Source organism: Meles meles, chromosome 6 (assembly GCF_922984935.1).
Source record: "Meles meles chromosome 6, mMelMel3.1 paternal haplotype, whole genome shotgun sequence".
Classification (NCBI taxonomy): Eukaryota; Metazoa; Chordata; class Mammalia; order Carnivora; family Mustelidae; genus Meles; species Meles meles.
The window spans coordinates 106512774-106531897 of record NC_060071.1 but is presented as its reverse complement, the minus strand read 5'-3'; the positions used below and the strand labels follow the sequence as shown (position 1 = coordinate 106531897).

Sequence of the window (19124 nt, the reverse complement as noted above, 5' to 3'; positions counted from 1 at the left end):
AAAACATTCTGAAGATGGTTACTATGATAGGCGCACAACCATGTGAACGTACATAATGTCCCTGAACTGTACACTTAAAAAAATAGTTAAAATGGTAAATTTTCTGGTATGTATATCTTACTACAATTAAACAGTTATGAAGAATGGAGGAAGACTGCAGGTGGAAATCTATCGCAGATGAGAAAGCAACCACATGGCTCAGACAGTTTCAATATGAATGGATCCATAAAGAGAAGCAGGATAGCTGAGATGGACAAAGTGATCTTTGAGGATTCCCCCAATTTACAGCACAGAGTGAGTTTCCCAGATGAGTTGGTACGAGCTAACTATAGCTTTCCCCGACCCCTGCTTCCAGGAGCAGGGTTGGAGCAGATTGGGACTTCCGAGGTGGGGACATGTTTCTAAAATGCTGCCGGTGCTCCTTTGAGGCCAGACGTCTTGCCCAATTCTCTGTAACCCAGATTGCCAAGAGGGATCTGGCCCCTAGGAGGTATTTAATACATAGCTACTGAGCAGAGATTTGGTTTGATTTGGTTTATAAAATGGAGAATAGGTAATGTCTTTTTCAGTGTTATATTTGATTAGAATAAAATGATACTATGTAGAAACACTGATACAAAGATAAGGCATTACTCTTAATACAAACAGGACAAAGAAGTCTTGAAAATTTCCCTGAAGTTCACTTTATTTGCCATGATCTAATTTCTTGGTCAATGGAAGGTAATTTCCCCTGAAGACACAGAAAAGCTCTGATTTACCTTTTTCTTCTTTGTCATCTTGGAAAGCAGAAGGGATGGGGCTTTTTGCCTATCAGGTTACTACTCTGGAGGATATGGGTTTATTTGGAATAAAAATACAGTAGAAAAAAATAATTATTTGTTTCTCTTAACAGCTTTTCTGGCTCTAAAACTTTTTTGGTTTTAGAAGGATTTGCTACACAGGAGGAAATCTAAAGTAAGGCATTACAAGTCTCACAGTTCTTCCCTGATACGTTACATTCTGCTAAACTAAACATATTTGACAATAAATTTAATTATCCAAGACATTTTATTATCCAAGTTTTATATATCTGCTTCCTATAAATGAGTATCATTTTAATCTATGATACACTGAGAACAGACAAGAATTACGTCTCACATTTATGATTTAAGATGCTATATTAAAGTTTTGTGTTTATGTGACTATAAGGAAAATTAGATGGATCTTTATAAAAACTGTTATTTTAGGAAAAGATTTAGAGTTAGAAGCCCTTTCCAACTCCTTTAGAAACTGGGGAACATACAATTACTTTAGGAAGAACTCAGTTTTTTCCCAATTGCAATCCAGATGATGTCAAAGGCAAAAACATCCAGAGATCTTGACTTTTACCTCTTCAGATTGTAGATGGACTGCTTTTCAGGATTTTTTCTAATCAGCATCATGTGAACTCCGCTAGCTGATAATAGGCCAAACATTTCCATTCTTCCCAAAAGTTGAATGCATTTTTTATGTATTAACACAGATGGTATTCCAGTGTTTAGCATATGGGACAGGAAGGAATTCGTGTCATCATCCATGTACCATACAAAGGTGAAGTTAAAATAGAATTTTCACTGATGGTCAACACTGTAGATTCCATGTTATGATCAATTCCAAGAACACAAATTTCTCCATCTTCAGTGGAAAGTATACTTTTCAGTCGTAACAACACTCTCAAAGAGCTTTCAGTTTGTCTTTCTCTGGCTCCTTTTGACTACAAAGTGTAAAAGACTCCTGAACGAACTGCCTGCACATGGGGCACTGCTGGAAATAGCGAACGCAGCCGTCACACAAGCACGCGTGCCGACAGGGCAGCAGCACCCAGTTCACAGGTCCGTTCTGGCAAACCACACAGTCCTTGCTGTTCTCCTCTGGAGGCTCCGCTTCGCTCTCGGACAGCCCGGCCTTTTCCAGCAAACTGCGCTCTCTGCTTTTTTCTTCTGGAGATGAATTGCTGGAGGGAGTAGAATTATTATTTGCAGACATGAAGAGTTGCTGAAAATCAAAGACACAAGGTTAAGGATAATCACAAATGACAATTACTCCTTTTTTTTTTTTTAAGATTTGGTTTACTTATTTGAAGTGGGGGGAGCAGACTCTGTACTGAGCACAGAGCCTGACGTGGCCTGATCCCACCACCCCAAGATCACAACCTGAGCAGAAATCAACAGTCAGACGCCCAAATGACTAAGCCACCCAGGCACCCAAACAATTACTCTTTAAATCTGGGAGTCATAAAAGCTGCTAAAAAATTTGTGAGCTAGCAAACCCAATAGCAAATAACAGCTAGTTTCTGTGATAACTGAAAAATTTTATCTCTTTATACATGGTCATTGTTTGAAACTCTCCAGATAAAAGGGATAGAGATAAGATAACAGGGTACTTACCTTAAGATCATGAAATTGACCTTGGGCCAGGAGTAAATATTGATACAATATTCTACAGGAAAGTTTATAAGTTTTATCAGGAATATGAATTACTGACACCATGGAAATCTAAAATAAAAATTAAACACTAGTCAGTACTTAACCTCTTTACATTATTTCACAAGTATGTAAAAGAAAAGTAAACGGTTGGGGTGCCTGGGTGGCTCAATGGGTTAAAGCCTCTGCCTTCCGCTCAGGTCCTGATCTCTGTCTGTCAAATAAATAAATAAAATCTTTTAAAAAGTTAAAAAAATTAAAAAAAATTTTTTTTAAAGTAAAAGGTTGATAAATTGGAAAACTTACAATAATTGATCTTTTTAAAAGATTTTCATTTATTTGACAGAGATCAAAAGTAGGCAGAGAGGCAGGAAGAGGGAGAGAGAGGAGGAAGCAGGCTCCTGGCAGAGCAGAGAGTCCAAGGCAGGGCTTGATCCCAGGACACTGAGATCATGACCTGAGCTGAAGGCGGAGGCTTTAACCCACTGAGCCACCCAGGCACCCCACAAAAATTGATTTAAATCATAGCCACTAAAGTGGAACCAGTTATGGAACATATTTTTGCCAGAGTTATTTTAAATTATACTCAAAGTTACAAACTTAATGCAATCCCAACAAAAATACCGATGAGCTTTTTCATAGAGTTATATAAGTTGACTCTAAGATTCTCATGAGGAAAAAGAACACATAAGATTAGCTAGGAAAATACTAGAACAAAGCTGTGGGGAAGATCAAGCCCAGTCAGATATTAAGACATAGTACAAAGCCTCTAAAATTAAAATAGTACAGGTACATGAACAGACAGGTGGCTAGACCAGGACAAACAGTCCAGAAACAGACCCAACTATCTATACAAGTATGACAAAGGTGCCATCTGAAATCACTGGGCAAACAGTCATTTTGTAAAAAGTACTGGGACTGGATAGCTATTTGGAAAAATATAAAATTAGATGCATTCCTCAAATCGTATGGAAGAATAAACTCCAAAAGCTTAAGAAGCCTAATTATAAAAAATAAAACTATGCAAGCACTAGAAGAAAACATGTGAATTCCTTTTTACTCTCAGTGTAGGGAAAGACTTTTTTTTTTTTTAAAGATTTTATTTATTTATTTGACACACAGAGAGAGATCACAAGTAGGCAGAGAGGTAGGCAGAGAGAGAGGGGAAGCAGGCTCCCCCCTGAGCAAAGAGCCTGATGCAGGGTTGATCTCAGGACCCCAAGATCATGACCTGAGCCAAAGGCAGAGGCCCAACCCACTAGCTACCCAGGCACCCCAGGGAAAGACTTTCTTTCTTATTTTCTTTTGTCGTTGTTGTTTTGTTTTGTTTTGTTTTTTTTAAGATTTTATTTATTTATTTGCCAGAGATCAAGTAGGCAGAGAGGCAGGCAGAGAGAGAAGAAGGGAAGCAGGCTCCCCACGGAGCAGAGAGTCGGATATGGGGCTCGATTCCAGGACCCTGGGACCATGATCCAAGCCGAAGGCAGAGGCTTTAACCAACTGAGTCACCCAGGTGCCCCTAGGGAAAGACTTTCTAACTATGACTGAAATCCAGAGGCAGATGCATTTGACTATGTCAAAATTTAAAGCTTGTATGACAAAAATTCCTATAGGGAAAGTCAAAAGACATTTGATGAAATGGAATAAAATATTCACAATATCCATAATTTATAAAAAACTTTTAAATATTGAAAAAAAGTAACCAAAAATCCTATTTAAAAATGGTCAAAGGGGCGCCTGGGTGGTTCAGTGGGTTAAAGCCTCTGCCTTCGGCTCAGGTCATGGTCCCAGGATCCTGGGATCGAGTACAGCATAGGGCTCCCTGCTCAGTGGGGAGCCTGCTTCCCCCTCTCTCTCTGCCTGCCTCTCTGCCTACTAGTGATCTCTGTCTGTCAAATAATAAATAAAATCTTTAAAAAAAAAAAAGAGTAAATCCAGCCTTTATGACTGAATTATGATTGGAAATGGAAGTATTCCACAGTCTGAATATTTAAACTTTCAAATAGCAGTTAGTTCTTGAGTTCTTGGTCTAACAGAGTTAATAAATAAATAAATAAATAAAAATGGGCAAAAGACATGAACAGACAATTCACACAAAATTATAAACACGATCCTCAGCCATATTAAAAGATGTTCAGTTTTACTCATAATATAATAAGTACAAATTACAACTTCACTGAGATATTATTTCCCACTCAGGATTAATAGATTGCAAATGTTTATCAATATAGTCTATGGGGAAATAGTCACTTTCATATATTGCTGGCGGAAATGTATAAAAAAAGAAAAAAGGTACAACTCCAAGGATATAAACCCAATGGAGAGGAATTTGGTAGTATGTATCAAAATGACATATCTTTGCCCTTCAACCATGCAACCTCAACAATATAAATATACATATACACAGGTTCTTCAGTGCAAAATTATTTGTTACTGCAGAATACTGGAAATTACCTGAATGTCCAGCTGTAGGAGATTGGCTAAATAGCTACGGTACCTATCGATACAGTCTACATACCATTGAGTGCTACGCAGCCACAGGAAAACAATGTGAGGAAGAGCTCTATGAACTGATCCAAACTGATTTCCAGAGATATTATGAAGTGAAAAAAAAACAAACAAAAAACCCAGAACATGTATAGTAGAAAAAGTGTGATACCTTTTGAGTAAGAAAGAAAATAAGAAATACATATCTGTATTTTCTCATCATTACAATAAGAAACAGGAAGAATAAACCAGAAAACAATGAACTGGTTATCTATAAGAACTGGGGTGTATAAGAATGGGGGGCACCTGGCCTGGGTGGAGCATGCAACTCTTGATCTCAGGGTTGTGAGCTTGACCCCCTTATTGCTGTGGAGATTATTTAAAGGTAAAAGCGTTTAAAAAAAAAAAAAAGAAGGCATTATGGGAAGGGATGAGAGCAACATCTGAGTATATTTCCTCTTTATATGGTTTTTTCACTTACAGGAGAACAATCTAAGTAATTTATGGACACAGAATTTGATTATAAATCCTTGGGCAGAAGATAAGGAGAGGGCAGTTAAGCATCAAAATAATTAAATTCAGTAACAAGTTTTAAATCACTGGGGGAAAAAAGAAATTCATGAGGACATATGGATAATAAAGAAATAAATGGTTACAGTATGATACTGTACTATAGTATAGTATAATACTGCTTACAGTACAATACTTGTACTTGCTTATAGTACAATACGGAGGGTTAAATGGAGAGCTGGAATTGGAAAATGACCGTTTTGCAACCATCATGGTAAAGATAAAATCTGTTAAGAATTATCAATGGATAGGGGCACCTGGGTGGCTCAGTGGGTTAAGTCTCTGCCTGTGGCTCAGGTCCGGATCTTGGGGTCCTGGGCTCAAGCGCAGCATCGGGCTCTCTGCTCACCGGGGAGCCTGCTTCCCCTCGTCCCCCCTCCCCCCGCCTGCCTCTCTGCCTACTTGCTCTCACTGTCAAATAAATACATAAGATCTTAAAAAAAAAAAAATTATCAATGGATATTAAATCCAGGGGGAAAATTTTCATAAAGATTGGGATTTTGCGTGGTCTTAAAAGTGTCATCTCCCTACTGCTTATCATTTGCAAGGGAGGGGAAAAAATACAGCAGAGGAGAAATGAGACAACCCCTTGCAGAGAGATCAAAATTAACATCACCAATGAGAGGAAAGAACTGCACATGCCTCCAAAGGTGACGCCCTGAAAAGCCCGCATCATCACCCATGCTAAGTAGACTGGCTGAAAATGCACAACTCTGATCCGATCATGATGAAATATCGGACAAACAAAATGGGAACTGTCCTATTTTATAAAAAGCATGTACATGACTTGTATTCTTCAAAAATGCTAATATCATAAAAGACAAACAGTCTGTGAAAATGTTCTAGATTAAAAGAGGCTAAAGATACACAACAAATAGACTATCTGACTCTAGACTAGACCCTGTACTGGAGGAGGAAACATGCTGTAAAGAACACTGATACAGGGTGCCTGGGTGGCTCAGTGGGTTAAAGCCTCTGCCTTCAGCTTGGGTCATGATCCCAGGGTCCTGGGATTGAGCCCCACGGCGGGCCCTCTGCTCAGCAGGGAGCCTGCTTCCTCCTCTCTCTCTGCCTGCCTCTCTGCCTACTTGTGATCTCTGTCTGTCAGATAAATAAATAAAATCTTTAAAAAAAAAAAAAAGAATACTGATACATTCACTGACATATTGGAATACAGGTCATAGATTGGATAAAATATTTCGTCAATGTTAGACTTATAAAGTTGATAACTATGTTGTGCTTATATAAGAGAACATTTCCTATTATTAGGAAATACAAACTAAGATATTTAGGGATAAAGAATCAGGCATACAACTTATTCTTGATTCATTAAAAAAAATACACACACATATGGGCAAATAATAGTGCCAATCTGGCAAATGTCAACAACGAACAACAGGAGATTTGGGTAAAAGGTATAGGGGTGTTCTTCCAGTTTTCTATTTTTGCAAGTTTCTAAAATTATGTCCAAATGAAAAGTTTAAAGAAAGAATCCTACTGTGGTTGTAAACATATAATATTCTTTACAGCTTTATAAGGATTTAATAATTTGGCAATGGCTTCAGACGTTGTAATATTGAACCAAAATGACAGAACTGGTAGAAGACAGTATTATCATCACCTCACAAAACAATCCTGCCATTCAATTTACTATTAAGAGCTTCAGGGGTCACCTGGGTGGCTCAAGGGGTTAAAGCCTCTGCCTTCAGCTCAGATCATGATCCCACGCCCCCCCCCCCACCCCCGCATTGGGCTCTCTGCTCAGCAGGGAGCCTGCTTCCCCCTCTCTCTCTGCCTGCCTCTCTGCATACTTGTGATCTCTGTCTGTCAAATAAATAAATAAAATCTTTAAAAAAAAAAAGTTTCAGAAGCTACTATTATGCTAGTTATAAATATATATGTAGCTGTAGATATATATATATCTCAACATATATATATATAAAATATGTGTATATTTATATATATATAAATAGTATGTTTAACAAAGTCATACTCTGAAGGAGCTGTTACATGTATAAAAATCATACACCTGTACTTCTCAGGTATTCATATTTGATATGGAAAAGATGCTCAAAATACACTAATGAAAACAGGTCACAAAATAGTACATATATCTTTACCCTGTTTTTGTTTAAAAACTTACATATTATAAAGATCTGCTAAGATGCAAATATTGACAGTGATTAACTTTGGATGAAAGAATAGAGGTGATTATGCTTTTTTCCTTTTGGCTTATCTAGATTTTCTAATTTTATTTCCTGTCACAAACATGTATTATTTGAGTAACAGAGAAAATATAATTGAGTAAAAATGAAAAAAAATCAAAATCAAAATATTGTAATAATAATCCCTGCTTCTACCTAAAATAAAAAACTGACTACACTATCAAAACATAATTTTTACTGTTACAAGAGGAATGGTAGAGTTTGATTTTTTTTTCTTTATATTTAGACTCTGATCCCCAGATAAAATAGTGAAAAACCAAATGCTCAGTTTGCTTTTAAAATTAAGAAGGAGAACATTAATACAAATTATGCTAACAAATATGCTATAGTTCCAATATTAGGCCCAATCTGAGTGATAAGAGATGGAGAAGCAAGATTAATGGGAAAAAAGGGAGGGCATGTGCTGATGAGAAGAAAAGACCCAGAGAAGGAGACTCCAAAAGGAAAAGAGAAAATGCCTATTAACCCTCGAGGGCCCGCAGCCCCAGCTCCCCTGTGCCTCCCCTGTGCCTCCCACAGGTTCAGCCAGGCCACACCGTCTTCGTTCCAGTTGGATGGGGGGCTGAAAGCAAATCTTTCCCTGTTTGTAATGCCATTGACTTATACACTGGACAAGTGGTTAAAACGGTAAATTTTATGTTATATATATTTTAACACAAACACCTTGCTGTTTAGACTGAGGAAGAAAGTTAGAAAACAAAGAAGACTCTGAGTACCTCAAAGAGATAGCGATCACCCTCAGTAAGGGGGAAAGAAGCAAGAGGGGAAGCTGGGAGGAAGGTGACAGATCTGACCCTTTCTGTTTTTTGTTTTTTGTTTTTAAAGATTTTATTTATTTATTTGACAGAGATCACAAGTAGGCAGAGAGGCAGGCAGAGAGAGAGAGGAGGAAGCAGGCTCCCTGCCAAGCAAAGAGCCCGATGCGGGGCTCGATCCCAGGACCCTGGGAACATGACCTGAGCCAAAGGCAGAGGCTTTAACCCACTGAGCCACCCAGGTGCCCCGACCCTTTCTGTTTTGAATGAGAGGAAGAAAGGATCTTAGAAGACACGGGTGACATGGTGGTGACAGAAGGGTTACCTTGCTGGGGTTAGGTTGGGTAATGAACAGAAGCTGGAAATGAAACATCAACCTAACAGTTCTTCTCTATCTTCAACTGAACGAGGTGGAGGGGAAGAGGGGAGGAGACGAAGGAAACCAGATCTCTCATAAGGGCTCCTGGGCTCCTCGTGCACAAGTAACTGACTTGCTGTCAAGCTCTATGAGGCTCACTAACATTACTTGGTATGACTTTGGGTTGTTTTTTTGTTGTTGTTGTTGTTTTCACTTATCACATTTATTGACCACCTTCTGTGTTCCAGGCACTGTGTTGGGTTCTGGAAATATACTGCTTTTAGTATGACTTACTTAGAAAAACCAAATTGACTTCAGTTCACTAGAACTCCAATTTGGTAAGATTAAAACCCCAAACTGTGTATAAGCAGGGTCCAGATTTCTCAATAAGGGTCTGCACTTTCCAAATGCAAGAATATATACATTTGTTTTGAGGAGATATTCTTTTAAATTTTTTTTTTTCTGAAAGTACTGGCACAGGGTTGCAGAGGCTTACTGGTCCCTGAATGACTGAGAGTTCTCTTCAGATTCCCATTTCAGTCTTTATAAGATGAGTATTTGCCCTAACACATAAGGTTGTTGGAAGAAATAAATAAGCTAATGCTAGCCAGTGTACTGTATATGTTACAAAGTATCATAAAAGTGTTACCATATCTTTTTAATGAGCATATCAATACCATGCACTTCAGAAAAGTAGTAATTGGGTATAATGGCATTCCTACCATGAAACAGTTTTACTAAAAGTTTATTTCATGTACAAGCTTCTACCATACTCAGAGGAATGTCAGGGCTCAGGTCTTCTTAGATCCCTAAGATGCTTTTATCTTACTAATAGGGACAAACTACTAGACTAAAGAAGTAATAAGCACATAATGAGAAAAGGAGATCACTATAATTACTGAAAATACAAAGGATCGAGTACATAGAAGATGTAGGTGCAGCAGGGGCTATGACAGAAACAAGGTAACTTGCAACCACATAGAGAAATGAGGGAAGATGGTCTTAAAACTGAGCACTTCAGATGACTACAAGGCTTATTCATTTGGTGCTAAAAATGCTAAGAATAAACATGCTTTCCAAGAGACTTTTTTCTATCTAGCAAACATGATAGACTACAGAATGATAAAATTAACTTAATTCAACTCTAATGTGCCTTTTGTTTTCTAAATAATATCCTATTCTTGCAACATATTATATATATATAAATATCTGAATATTTATATATAATATATAAATAATATGTCTAACAAAGTCATGCTCTGAAGGAGCTGTTACATGTATAAAAATCATACACCTGTACTTCCCAGGTATTCCTTCTTCAAGAAAAATGTGTCTGGGCCAAATATATAGCCTCAGAAATTAAAATAAAACTTTTTCTATTCACCAAATAATTATGACCCATCATCCAAATCACTTAAAGGAATGCTTCCAGAATTTTAAAGTTACTTACAATGTCATAAATTTCTCGGTCATCCTCGTCGGCTAGGGTCAACAGCGCTACCAACGGATAGTGAGATCTGGGCACTGTACCAAAGTCTTCAATTTTAGTATCTCTTGGTAACTGGCAATATATTTCTTCTTTGCTGTCCTTCTTAATACTTTTTGAAAATGTAAAGGTAAATTGCCATTGTAACCAAAAATACAATAATACACAAAAAGTGATCAATAATAACTGAGCAAATACTTTTCCATTAAAAAGTCTTATGTCTGAGATTTTCACTGGTTAATGGACGAATCAGAAAAAAGGATACAAATACTGCTCTTGATAGAGATATTCACTATACAGAGCATCTTCCAGGGCTTGGGGGGTGCTTATTCGGAAGCAATAAAAGTGCTTCTGCAGAGCTTCATAGAGTTTTTGGACACTGCACCCCCAGTAGCATGTCAAGAGGCTATCTTCAAGGCAGTCTGTTGTCAAAGTTATGCCGGCTGTAGAAATCAAAGAAGAAAAGAAGACGAAGAGAAGAAAATTACCGAATATAGTTTTTCATACAATTATACACAGCGAATGACAAAAACTTCCTTTCGATGGCTGGCCTGGCTGATGGCAGTTCAAGGAACTCATTAAAGGGCACATGCCTGTAAATGAAGGAACTGGTCCCTAAACAAATAACAGAAAAACCTCAACATCTATACACAATTTTGAAGCACGATCAGTAAACTCTTATTTGTACATTATACAAGGAAAATCATCAAGTTAATTTTTTGGCTGGGACTCAGAGGCTTCTCCCACATAGAGTTTAAAAACTGAAATATAGTTCAGCATTGATAACCTACGATTCTAACAGCATATATAATCCTAACTACAAGAAATAGGAGCACTGTCTCCAAACGTGGATATATACAACCTTGTAACTGTAAGAAACAGAGCAGGACTGTCTCTGAAAGTGGATACACATAACTCATGGGGTCCTCAGATGATCACTGGAGTAGAAAAAATATGAAAAAGAAATCAAGCCTTACTAATATTAATATGCACACTGACAACATTTATACTTTTTTTCTTTTTAAGATTTTATTTATTTACTTGAGAGAGAGAGTGAGAGAGAGCATGAGAGGGAGCCCAATGCGGGACTTGATCCCAGGACTCCAGGATCATGACCTGAGCCGAAGGAAGTCACCCAACTGAGCCACCCAGGTGCCCCAACAACATTTATACTCTTGTCACACAGTTAATGTCCCACATGATATGCAAAACATCCTAAGGAAAGAGTAGGGATTCCAAAACATGAAGGGCTTAGTAGCAATGCCCTCATTCATTTATTTGCTTTCAGCATAATAAAACATATTACAATTTGAATAAACCTGATTAAGTGGAAAAATAAATTATAAGTGGGCATACAAATTAGACTATTTTACCTATTTATTAAACACTCACATAGGACTTACTATTACCACCCATATGATTTTTTTCCCCTTGCTCATGGCAGTTGCAGCAGTATCAAGTTCAAGGGCAGCAATATCTAGGATCTTATACCGTTGGCTGTGGAAACTGTAGCATCTAGTGCTCAGTGGCAGCGGCAGACTTGCAAGACCAAAAGTACGTGGTCTGGGGCATTGTTCCTTGCTGAACAGCCTTAGTCTCTGATTCTGGGTCTCCAAACCTAACAACAATTCTGTAAGCTACCCAGTATCCTTTGACTGGAGTCATTTTTTTACTTACTAATAGGAATTCTGATGGATACACTGTGTAGTTTTAAAAAGGTGATCAGTAGGGTGGCTGGGTGGTTCAATCAGTTGGGTATCTGCCTCTTGATTTCGGCTTAGGTCATATCTCCGGGTTGTGGGATGGAGTCCTGAATTGGGCTCTGCACTCAGCAGGGAGTCTGCTTGAGATTTTCTCTCTCTCCTCCTCCCTCTGCCACTACCCCCTGTGCTCACTCTCTCTCTGTAAAATAAATAAATAAATCTTTTAAAATACGTACATATATAAATCATCCCTTAAGAAAATAAAATAAAAAGGTGATCAAGAGTATGTTTTAGAAGGATATACACAAATAGCAGATGCTCTACAGGATACCAAAAATTCAGTTTTTATTTTTCTTCCCCATAGTTAGTAGTACATACGTAGACTTTCACATTTGGAGTATGTGTAGCAGCAGCGACATAGGATAATTTCCAATCATAGTTAAGCAAAACTTTTAACTGGCAGGAACACTGCACAGGTAATTGGAACAGAATTTGATTTCAAAGTTTTATATGATTCTAATTATCAGGTATTATTCAAGAATGGGAAATTTAATTAGCTATTAAATAGCCAAAGAAAAACACCCCATCAATACAAATTTAAATATATTTATATACATTTAATATATAATTATATTAATTTATTCATTAATTATCAAAACACATTGATGCCATGTTCATATATACTATTTATATTATGCTACATAACTGTGCTTATATATTTAAAATTAGTATACATACTAAAAATCATACATCCTTTTCTCTATGTCACCACAGAACCATGCAACATGAGGGAAGGAAAAAAAGCTGAAGTAGATATGAAAGGAGAAATAGAAAAGGCATATAAAAGAAAGTGGAGGGGTGCCCGGGTGGCTCAGTGGGTTGAGCCTCTGCCTTCAGCTCAGGTCATGATCACGGGGTCCTGGGATGGAGCCCCACATCAGGCTCTCTGCTCAGTGTGGAACCTGCTTCCCCTTCTTGTTCTGCCTGCCTCTCTGCCTACTTGTGATCTCCCTGTCTCTGTCAAATAAATAAAGTCTTAAAAAAAAAAAAAAAAAGAAAGTGGAAAAAGAAAAAAAGGAACCCAGAAAATGATTTCTTAATATTCTTGTCAGAAATGTATAAATATGAAAAGATGTTACGCATGGAGCTCTAGTTCTATCAAAATGCCGGGATGCACCCAAATGTCCAAATGTCCAATGATCCGGGATTAAATGAATAAAATGTAGAACATTCTATAATGAAGTATTACGGAGCTCTTAAAAAAGAACTGAGGCATGGCAAAATACCTGCATATACTACAGTGATGATCTTCAGAATATACACAAATGAAAAAAGCAAGATGGAGGCAAGTATACAGCATATTCCTGTTTATCTCACAGGAGGGGATATCCATATCTATGTGATTGTTTACACTAAAAAAGAACCATGGAAGGATAAGGCCTAAAACATGTAAAACTACCCAGTTTATTTGCTCTGTAAAAAGCACCAGAGTTCTAGAGATTCAGAGCTGCATAAAAGGCTTATTTACAGACTGCATATACGTGACTAAAGTGGGGAGAGCGTCAGAGATACTGACAACTGGATACTAATCAGACTTCAACCGGTATGTCTCTGAAATTAGTAAATTAACGAGAAGGGAGAATACATTCTGTAAATTCTACTCTCCACAATCTCTCCTACACTTGTCCATGACATAGACTGAAAAGAGAATATACTGATTAACACGGATGACAGTTCAAATCCCCCAGGCAAAACTGTTTTCCCTTTTGTTTTTCCCACTTCTTCTGCAGACAGTTCTCATTCCTACATTTTCTCAGTCTTCTAAGATTCAGTGTGAACACCATGCCTCTCAGATTGACAGCAACAGCAGACTTGGAACACAGCCTTAAACCAGAAAGTCAGAATCAAAGCTAACTGAAGCAGCGCGGGGATGATTTCCCTCAACCTGCCCTAGTTGTTAACTCACCCCTAGTTGTAAGGGGCAAATGGAGCCCTGCATATGAGACAACCTTGCAAAAAACTGCGAAAAACAAGGACTAGAGTCAATGAGTTGAGGCATTAGAAAAAGAAGAAACAACAGAGCAGAAAAGCCACAGACTTTCTGGAGGAGAATCCCTGAGAAAGAACTAGAGTTCAGGTGATCATGCATGAGGATAATAAATCTGGAGTACTGGGAGATGAAAGTTTTACATCAGAGAGAATAGAGGTTCACAAATTCCTCCGAAAATGCTGTGTGTGGCATTTTGTCAACCCTTTCTTTCACCTTTGTTGGGTCTCACCAGGGTGAATGAGCCAAAATATGAGGAAGCTGTCACAAAGGGACAGGAGAATTTCTGACCCAAAGGAATTAAACTCAACTAGCAAACCCTGAATACCTCCTTTCAATTTCATTAGAGCTTCTTACACTGGGGACATGGAAATACATAAATCCAAATCCAGTATCATCACATAACAACAAAAGAAATCCCAACAAGCCACCCATGCTAAAGAGAACCAGAGGACTAAGATTAAAACTGATTCTCCTGTTCATTTTCAAGTAAATCAGATCTCCAGATATTCCCTTTCCCTCCCTACATGACAAGCACCTTGGGAACAGTGGTGAAAAAAGACCTGGATTTTTAAACTATATGCACACCAAATGAAATAACCTTTTAAAATGTCACAACTACTGGGGTGCCTGGGTGGCTCAGCGGTTTAGGCCTCTGCCTTCGGCTCAGGTCATGATCTCAGGGTCCTGGGATTGAGCCCCGCATCGGGCTCTCTGCTCAGTGGGGAGCCTGTTTCTCCCTCTCTCTCTGCCTGCCTCTCTGCCTACTGTGACCTCTCTCTGTCAAATAAATAAATAAAAATAAAAAAAAAATAAAATGTCACAACTATTGCTCAGAATATTATTTTAATGGCCTGGGTTAGACATCTTTAATGATATCCTTTGTTCCACAGTTTAAACGAATGAATTTTATCCTGCAAAACATAATTCCCACCAAATTCCTTCTCCTTATTTACCCAAAGAAGACAGATAATGAATGACAGGCACTGGTCATTTTATTTTTTAAAAGATTTTATTTATTTGAGAGAGAGAGAGAGAACACGAGGTGGGGGGAGGGTGAGGGCAGTGGGAGAGGGAGAAGCAGACTCCCCGCTGAGCAGGGAGCCCAACACGGGGCTTGATCCCAAGACTTCGAGATCATGACCTGAACTGAAAGCAGATGCCTAACCAACTGAGCCACCCAAGGCACCCCAGCACCAGTATTTTAAAAATTAAAATACTTCAATAAGCATGCTATAAATCCACACATTTAAAAAAATTTTTGTGTACAGCTGAGAGAGGTCTTCTACTTACTAGGTATCTTTTCATTTGTTTCTACCATTTATAGAGGGGTGGGGGAGGTTCTTTTTGATACTATTTCTGCCTGAAAGGAAGATTGGCAGATTTCCTCGCACTTTCTACCTTACAAGTATTCTGTGTTTGTTGGCTTATAATTTATCAGTTACTTTTTCAGCATTTCCCATCTTCTGGAACAAGGTAGCAGGAAGGACAGCTTTGTATTGGCACTTTTTTGTATGGGCAGTCCTACTCAAGATCCCAGTGTGACATGGCAGCAGGTGCAAGTGCCTGACCACAGAGGTCAGAGGTCACCAAACTACCACTGTTCTCTGCATTTTAATTAGGCATGTTTTCTAAATAGGATAATTTTCCTGTCAGATCTTGAAATTTGGTCTTCCCAAGTGAAAAATGTCAGAACGAACCCCTTACCTCTCATTAGAGGGGGATAAAAAGAGGTCCTTAGTTCTCTTCAATTCAGAGGGTAATAATATAGTATTTACAGCTAAAGAAGAATATGAAGTTTTGTGCTTATTCATTATGAATCAGCATTTACTTAAGGTTGATAAGCCCTATTGAGTAAGCACGCTGATGTTTTTAATGACTTTATGTGTGCATGTGCGTATGTATGTATTTATAGAGCACACGTGAGCGAGGGAGGACAGAGGGAAAGAGAGAAGGAAAGACTCTCTAGCAGACTCCCTGCTGAGCACAGAGTCCAACTCAGGGCTCGATCTCACGACCCTGGGATCATGACCTGAGCCAAAATCAAGAGTCAGATGCTTAACCAACTGAGGCACCCAATACACTGATTTTTGACATGATTTTGGAAGTTAGAGACAGAACGATGGTTACACAAGAAGAGTCACAGAAGCCAAGGGAGCAGGCTATCAAGAAGGAAGGGTTGGTCAACTCTATTAAACTGCAGAGATAGTGTTAACTCAGGCCTACAAAGCCTGAGGGTCAGGGTAGGGGTGCAGAAGTGGGGATCGGTGACCTCAGGGAAAGCCAGTTCAGCAGAGGGACACAGGCAAAAACCAGACTGCACTGATCTGAGGAGTGAAAGTAAAGCAGGCTAAGGGAAGAAGGCAAATGCAACCTGCTTTTGAGAAGCCTGACTGTGAAGGGAAGAAGAAGAAAGTAGTAGTTACAATATGATAAAACATTGAGAAAGTTTGGGGTTGTTTTTAATATTCCAGAAATCTGACCAAGTATAAAGGGTGATACGGTCTCAGCCCAGGAATCTTCATAGAGCCACAGAACTGTACCTAGAACTGCCTACTCTGTGTCTCTACTTACCTGCTACAAAAGCATTTCTAAGTCCAGAAGTTCAAAGTTGTAGTCATTACCTTTCTTCCAAAACCTGCTGCTCCTCCTGTATTCTTTATCCTGCTAATAGGATCTGTCTATGGAGGGCCTCTGTGAAGAACCTGTCTTCCCCCACTACTCTCTCTCACCTGCTCCACCCAGTGTTTTATCCAGAACAAACTACTTATTGTTTCTCTACTGTCTTATTCTGTTTTGTACTGATGCTTTGTTCATGCTTCTCTCTCTACCTAGAATATCTCCAACCCCATGTGATAAACACCTACTTATCTTTCAAGACTCTACTCAAAAATAAATAAAAAAAAAAAGACAGAATCAGCACATTCTTTAATGAGGTGTTTCCTGAATATGCCTGAACTTAATCATTTCTTCCTTCCCTTCCCTCTCCTTCCTTCCTTCCTTCCTTCCCTCTTCCCTCCCTTTCTTTCCCTTACTCCAATGGTTCCTAGACTAGTCTTGCAGACAATTTATTTTTCCAAGTAAACACAGAAACAAACAATTGTCATCTATTATTACCATCTCCCAGAATAAACATGTTATACTAAAATAACTTAGATCCAATACCACAATTTCAGATTAAAAACACTTGTTCTTGAGGTTAGCAACCTTATAGTAACTGTTTATGCTATACAATCCATACCTTTTTCACTGCACTCAAGACCCATGAAAATGGCAGTGTCCTAACAAACTTTTCTCATTAACAGTTAAGATACTTGATTCTTCTCACATGAATGCCTCTGTTTGCTAGTTGATAAGTTCCCGGGAAGCAAGTTTGGTGAATTATTAGTCTTTGTAACTATAGTACAAAGTACTATGTTGTACAGTGCCCAGAATAAAATAGGTGCTCAATAAATACTTGTTGAGTCTAATGAAGAAAAAGCAATATAGAAAGAAAAATGCTAAGAAAGGGGCATAGAAAGAAAAAGATCTTTGGAAAATAGTCACCAACTTGTAATTGAAGCTGTAGATGGATTGGTGATCTCTAAGCCAAAAGGATTCTTGACTTGTCTCATTTGCTTTTTGAAAACTCTTGTGTTGAACTGGGTCTCTTCTGAATTTCTCAAAATTACTGGAACATCCCAACCAAACCTGAAGAAAAATAAAAATAATATAATACATAATTCTAGAAAATGCTGAAACTTTGTTATATGTGAAGTATGTTGGGCTTCATTAGTTATTCCTTTTAACACAAGTACCACAAAAACATTAATTTATTCAGTTTACATTATATTACAGAATTAATCTGCAAGTGACAGATGAGAGGCCCCATGCAATATATTGTTCAGTTGGCTGAACTGACATACTCCTGAAACAAAGAGTTCTATTTTAATATTGTCGGTGATAACAAAGTAGTACAGTCATTCGAGATTAATTATACTTAATAGGACAGCAAAAACATGGTAAGAGTTAGTGAACTTTTTACATGATATAAAAGCTAATTCATATTTGACATGCAGACTATGTGATATTATTTATGGGCCAGGAGAACTTTTATTTAAACACCAAATATAGCACTTCATTGATATAACATGTTTTCTACTTTTAAATTTCAGGTAAAGCTGTGAAAATGCACACTGAACAGATGAAAAGGAAAATGAAACGGACCCAACTCAATTCGTTATCAAGTTAGAAAGCAGCTAAGTTCACTCAATTAAAAAAAAGTAATTTAAAATTAATAGGATGGCATTCATACTCTGATACACTCTCTTCTCTCCAGACACTTAGCAGTGGTGGATAAAAAATAAACAGAGGGCACCTGGGTGGCTCAGTGGCTTAGGCCACTGCCTTCGGCTCAGGTCATGATCTCGGGGTCCTGGGATCGAGTCCCGCATCAGGCTCTCTGCTCAGCAGCGAGCCTGCTTCCCTCTCTCTCTCTGCCTGCCTCTCTGCCTACTTGTGATCTCCGTCTGTCAAATAAATAAATAAAAATCTTTAAAAAAAAAAATAAACAGAGAAATCAAAAAGACCCCACTGAAATGAGCAAACAAACTGTGGTATGTTGAAACAAAGGAACGGTAGTACTCAGCAATGAGAAGGATTAAATTATTGCTAGAGACATGGACAAATCTCAAAAACAACACGCTGAGCAAAAGAAATCTTACACAAAGGAGTACATGCTCTATGATTCTGTAACATAGAATTTGAGAGCAGGCAAAACTAATCCATAGTAGAAATAAAAAACAGAGCAATGGCTGCATCTGAGGTGGGGGGAAGGGGTATGGACTGACCAGGAAATGGCATGAGGAAACGTTCTCTGGTGATGGTCATGTTGCAAACCTATATATGATGCATTTAATAACACTGAAGACTTGTATATTTCATTGTGTATAAATATTACTTCGAAAGAAAAAAAAGGAACTATGAACAAAAATGTTGAGGGACACGTAGGTGGTTCAGTTGGTTAAGCATCTGACTCTTGGTTTCGGCTCAGGTCAGGATCTCAGGGTTGTG

General features: G+C 38.2%; 1 protein-coding gene across 2 annotated transcripts in view; it reads right to left on the bottom strand.

Moving 5' to 3' along the window:
• Positions 1-594: 594 nt before the first annotated feature.
• CGRRF1 (cell growth regulator with ring finger domain 1) overlaps positions 595-19124 on the bottom strand; it is a 31808-nt gene continuing 13278 nt past the window's right edge. Inside the window, exons 2-6 of one of the 2 annotated variants that reach the window (XM_046010272.1) lie at positions 17623-17762; positions 10588-10765; positions 10287-10434; positions 2406-2513; positions 595-2013 (exon numbers count right to left, since the gene is read on the bottom strand). In XM_046010272.1, coding sequence (XP_045866228.1) covers positions 1693-2013; positions 2406-2513; positions 10287-10434; positions 10588-10765; positions 17623-17762 — 895 coding nt within the window. In that variant the 3' untranslated portion in view covers positions 595-1692. The remainder of the gene's footprint in view (positions 2014-2405; positions 2514-10286; positions 10435-10587; positions 10766-17622; positions 17763-19124) is intronic. The other variant, XM_046010271.1, reaches the window with a different exon arrangement.